Below are 5,860 nucleotides of genomic sequence, written 5' to 3' on the forward strand. Positions count from 1 at the left end.
GGGGGGGGTGTTATCATTACAGATTCATGTGTGTCATCACTGTGTGTGTGTCACTAAGTTTTAATAATTGCCCAGCTACACTGACCTGGAGTGCAGGAGAGAAGAGAAATGAAGTCTTTTTCCTTGTGTACACATCGTAGAGTGTCGTCTTCTAAGCCCTCTTCATCAGCACATAGGGATGGACTTGGCTGTTTCACGTCATCACAGACCAGATCTGGCTTTGCACAGTCACTAACAAGCACACCTCCTCTCTCCTCTGAAACATATGCAATGTACTTGTAAGATAAGAAGACTCCAGCAAATCTATAACTTAAGCCTTTTTTTGTAACTGTAAGAACAGAAGGTGATCACCTCCTCTGCAGGCCTGGATGATGATGATCTTGGGTTTGTTCAGAAGTGCAGGACACTTGTCTGAGCTCAACTGCTTGTAAATGTTGTTCACCTCATACGCATCTTGTTCCTCATGATCACAAAGGGGTTCTTTGCAGTCGACACCAAGGACTGCTCCTAGCTTCCCGTGAGACATTATAACCACCAACACACTGTCTGTATCTTTGAGTTTTGGATGTTTGGAGAAGTCAATTAGAGCCTTATTAATTGCCTGTAAGAACATAACAAAAAAAAAAAAGTCAAGGCATAACTTCCTGTATCTCAAAACAAACCAGACATAAAATTTTTCCCCAGATTTTCCCTTTTAATAAAAATACCTTTCCTGTGAGATTTGTGTATTTCACCACTTCATAACCCAGAGCAGAGAGCAGCTTCCTCATGTTCTCCTCATCTTTCTCAGCTCCATTTCTATTGAATTTCCCATCAGTAAACTTCATGTTAGTGATCAGCAGAGCTACGCGATTTTTAAAGGCGTCTTTGGTCACATGGTAAATCTGCAAAACAAAAATAAAGGGAAAAAAGTTGAAAAATCTATCTTGCGTCTCAACATTAACTTTAATAAGAAAACACTTTATTTCTTATTATCAAACTGAGATATTTTGCATGAGTTTTGTGAATGACTCACACTTTTATCATCAATTTTCATCTTCCAGAATTGCTCAGTCGTGTGGATCAGTGTATCTGACCATTCTGGTGGCTCCCGAGGACCTGGAGCTGGGGCTGACAAAACAGATTATTGCTTGAAATAATGTATTTTATTCTGTTTGTACCTGTGTGATCATTACATTATCTTCTGCACTATATTTTTTAATAAAAATATTTTTTAAGGTTTCTCACCTGCCTGAGAAGGCTGACTGCAAGACAAACCAAGCTTTTCGTAAAGAGAAGAGTCTCTACTTTTAAGGTGAACGATCATCTTGCTGCTGGCTAGATCTCCTTTTTTCTTCACAATGTCGATGAGACAGCGCGCCTTATCAGCCCTGCTGTCATTCTCTTCAAGTATTGACTCGCTCTCCATATCATTCAGCACACCATCTTCTACGAGGTCGTCAAGCAGCAGCTTTATAACCGCTTTGGACACACTCGTCACAAAGTCTGACCGTACCCTGCCAAGCTCCTTATCTAGAATAGAGAATATGTCATTTTAGAAATGTTTAGAAAGATTGCTGACCTTTGAAAACTTTTCGTCTCAAACTAAATGGGCGATGTATACATTTTGCTGTTTTTATTTAATATATCGAATACGTTGAGGGGGGGGGGGGTTGCTCGGTTTGAGCCTTTTCAGCTGTATTATCGTCTTTGGACGCTTCACTTTGTGGTGGGGAGCAGTAACGCATAACACATGTCAGCATCACTACAAACTGTGGTTTTCACAATGACTCTAAAAGTTGAATAGTCTTTTTTTTTTAATTAAAAGCAAACATTGCGATCTATGTACAGATTCATTGCTTTGTAACAAAGTAAAATATATTAGTTGTATCTAATAACCCGGCATCTCAATGCAGTTAACGGTGAAAGACCCACATTTACAGAATGATCCCCTGAGATATTAGAGCTAATCTACAACATTTCATGTGCATGAATCACTTCAGCATTTCTAACGCTGGTCCCGTACAAAGAGTGAATGTTTGCGCACTACGTAGCTACATCCTGCCTTGTTATAACGCCCGGTATTCTTCGGATTGACGGAGGAAATGTCCTTCTTCCTCATAAAGTGTAAAAACGAAGCTACTGTTTTAGTGCATAACGAAACCATTACCGATGCCTGTCGTCAACATACAAATTTGGATATTTTAATAAAAAACAAACAAAACAAAACAAACTTTATATGCTATCCTGTCGCACTTTGGAAATGTGTGACCTCCCATCTTTAGAAGTTGTACTTAAAGAACAGCCTCCGTGGATTCAGTGTGTATACATAACGCAAATAGTTGTCAACAAAGAAACTTAAACTCTCGCTCTCTCATCTCTGAAACCCTTCCACTAGAAGATTTTTTCAACAACAGACATCCGGGCAGGAATTGTTTTCCGTGGTGCAAAACGAAAGTAGGCCTATGCCAACCTGGCATAAACTAGTATGAAAATAACAAATGTCGAATCACATATTCAAACTTTTCTCTGACAAACACTTTTGTTGCAAAACTATCGAAAGTGTAAGAATACATATTTTCCGCCGCTGTCTTCCGCAAAACGTTCGTAACACAATCCAGTGGTGGTAAACACTTTATGCCTATTGTGCTGCATTCCTGCTCGCTGGCTAAACTCATATATGACAACGTAGAACAAAATGCATTTAGTCCGTGTGCTCTTACCTGCCATTGCTCAAAACTTGTGTGGCCAACCTGCTTAAATTGCTGCTGACTTTATGCTTGCGTAATGTTTGCTATCAGAGATGAACGATATAAGGCTCCTCCTTTCCGCATATGACCTACATAGTAGTACCGCACAGTGCATAAATTTCTGTTTAAAAGTCAGAGCAGGCCTGTGGTGCTCCTACTTTGATGTGAGTAACCCGGATCATTAAACTGTAACTTATAATGGCTAAAACTATACTGTAACATTATAAAACACCGTGGCACCCATGCTAACCATTCACTTGGGAGCCATAACAAACAAAAAAAACGAACAAACAAAAAACATAAACAAAAAACCGTCATGCGCTATAAAGGTCCACATGTCATTGTACATGCAAATGAATCATACTATATAATAAACACATAAGCTCATTTACTGTCGTTGAGATTTAATTCAACTAGATTATAAAATGATCTTAACGTAAACAGATTGTAATTCTCATCCATCACATGCAAAAAATAATGTACAGAGGAACCTGGAAACATTACAGTTTTATGTTCATGCACATTTGAGAGCACAAATAGATTGTTTTTCTGATTGTCACGTTGGCAAAATATAAGCATCATATAATAGTGCTCTAGAGTGTAAAAAAAATAATTAAGATACAGTATTGTATCTTTAGATGTGATCATTCATGTTGATATTATTGCTTTGAAAAGTAATGATGATGAAAGATGAGCATGTTCACTGCACATCTCTTTATTTCACAAAGTCTCGGCAGTAGGGATGAGTGTTCACGAGGTTTTCGTTTCCTCCTGTGGATAAAAACATAAATACCAAAAATCAGGTAACGGTAAAAAAACAACAACATGGTGCCAAACAACAATGCGTAGAGATTAAACATAACCTAAGTGGCATCAACCAAAGTCAAAGCCTGATAGATCCTATTTCTGTATTTCAGTGTCAAAGTACAACATCAGTTTGTGACTCTATAAAATCAGGGTTAAAGCCTCCTTTTGCTCATATGTGTTGATAAGCTCCACTGATGTATCCCATCTCACCTGGTCAGACAGTCAGACCCAGCTCAGCGAAAAGCATAGGATCTCTTTTTTGAAGGTGACGAATCAACTTGTTGCTGGCTAGATCTCCTTTTTTCCTCACAGTGTCAATGAGGCAGCGCGCCTTGTCGGCTCGGTTCTTGTTCTCCTCAACTATTGACTCTCTCTCTCCATCATTCAAGATGCCATCCTCCAAAATGTCATCCAGGAGCTGGTCAAGAAGAGGGTTGGAGGTCTTTTCAACAAACTTACCCCTCACCCGCACAAGCATCGAGCTTGCGCTTTCTAGGAGAAAGAAAATCCCATTTATCAGGTTTACGATGATTCAACACAAACTCACGTAACAACTTGAATAATTTGCTCTCATTTTGACTTCTTAAGGTGACTTCAAGTGGTAAAGAATTAGTCAACACGCTTGTACACAGATTGAAACACATCTGTGATTTAGAAAGCTCAGTTCTCAGCTGTCTGACCAGTGTTTGTTTGAATTTATTGGAAAACTGCAAGTTTGAGCAGTGATCTCTTTATAAAGCTCTGTTTGGTTTGCATTAGATTTTACAGGTGTACCTGATTTGAGATTTAATTAATATTTTAGTGCTGCATATTAAAAGCACTCCAGTGGCGTGCTTCCCATCTGAAAACACAAGATATTTCTAAAAATATTTCCTTTTCGAGATAAATGCAGCTAATTTATAACTAAATGTAACTTTTAAAATCTGTGTTGATATATTCTGGCCAGTGATCTTCATCCCGCGCTGTGTGGATATGTAAACCGATTATTAAAAAAAAGTGGGTGGGCAGTACAAAAGTGAAACTACAAACGATTTCGCGCTGAAAAAAGGAGGGAAAAGAATACAAATAAAATAAAAAGCAGAACAATTAACAGTATCACGTCATTTCCTCTAAGGGCATCACTTGGGCCAATGCGTTTTGTGAAAACACAATCTCTGCGGATACTAAACAGGATTTAGATCGGAGGAGGATCTCCTTTGCTTTTCACTCTGCAGCTGTGCCAAAAAATGACAGCGGAGCTTTTAACCGGTGGTTTGCCTTACTACCAGGTCAAGTTTGATTTCATCCTGAGCTCTGGCAACGAATAATTAATGACTAAGAGAGAGAGAAGAAAAAAGAGAGAAAAAAATGAAGTTTTCAATTAGCAGTCAGATCCGTGTTTATCGCTATAGCCATTCTCCAACTTCCTCAACCCGTGCTGCTTGTTTGTATTAATTGCGTGTGATTTAAAACTTCAGTTATGTGTTCATGTGTTCACATTTGAGTAGCTACAACTTACTTTAGATGACAAATCGCCTTACCTGCCATTGCGCCAGAACCTCAAATCACTCGAGTTAACCTCCAAACAGATGAGCGGCGTCCCAGCACGCACAGGTATAGGGCTATAGGGTACGAGTCAATACAAGTTCTTTCGAGTGCTTTTTTGCCTCAAGAGGTCGCCAAAGCCTAGCGTTCTTCCTCACATACGTTGCATTTTACGGTAGTGTATGTTGGCGCAACGTTGCATCCGGTCACATCCCTACCTTTCTACTGGTACCTATTCATAAATGCAGCATATACACTGACCACTTCATTTGGTACACCTCGCATGGCTGTTTGCTTTCTATTTTGGTGAACATTTGACATATTCGAAAACTTTTTGGAGGCAGGCGTGGAGTTAGTTTTTTTTAAAATTTTTTTTTAAATGGATAGAGATGTTTAATTTACGTGTGAGATGATTTTAATAACGAAACAACAGATTCCAGAAGTCAAACAAGCCACCATTTCTTTTCACTAAAATGGTGACAACATGGGTTTGAAGTATTTTGGCTCCATCTAGTGGACAAATACATTCAAAACATCGAAATGACCTTAAAGGAATACATTTCTACATTTTGAACTGGTTAAAGCTAAGTTTTTGTTTGTTTGTCTGTTTGTTTTTTAAGTATTCATTAAAACAAAAAGTAAAAATATTTTCTTTTGCTAATGAAGCAGCTTCACACAAAGCATACAGGGAGTGCAGAATTATTAGGCAAGTTGTATTTTTGAGGAATAATTTTATTGTTGAACAACAACCATGTTCTCAATGAACCCAAAAAACTCATTAATATCAAAGCTGAATGTTT

General features: G+C 38.4%; 1 protein-coding gene across 1 annotated transcript in view; it reads right to left on the reverse strand.

The window, feature by feature from the left end:
- LOC102294178 (caspase a) overlaps positions 1 to 2,852 on the reverse strand; it is a 3,778-nt gene extending 926 nt beyond the window's left edge. Inside the window, exons 1-6 of the mRNA XM_014336046.2 lie at positions 2,703 to 2,852; positions 1,228 to 1,512; positions 1,016 to 1,110; positions 708 to 884; positions 352 to 601; positions 86 to 256 (exon numbers count right to left, since the gene is read on the reverse strand). Coding sequence (XP_014191532.1) covers positions 86 to 256; positions 352 to 601; positions 708 to 884; positions 1,016 to 1,110; positions 1,228 to 1,512; positions 2,703 to 2,709 — 985 coding nt within the window. The 5' untranslated portion in view covers positions 2,710 to 2,852. The remainder of the gene's footprint in view (positions 1 to 85; positions 257 to 351; positions 602 to 707; positions 885 to 1,015; positions 1,111 to 1,227; positions 1,513 to 2,702) is intronic.
- Positions 2,853 to 5,860: the final 3,008 nt, after the last annotated feature.

The sequence above is a fragment of the Haplochromis burtoni genome, unplaced genomic scaffold (genome assembly GCF_018398535.1).
Source record: "Haplochromis burtoni strain Fernald_Lab_line unplaced genomic scaffold, NCSU_Asbu1 Contig_128, whole genome shotgun sequence".
Classification (NCBI taxonomy): Eukaryota; Metazoa; Chordata; class Actinopteri; order Cichliformes; family Cichlidae; genus Haplochromis; species Haplochromis burtoni.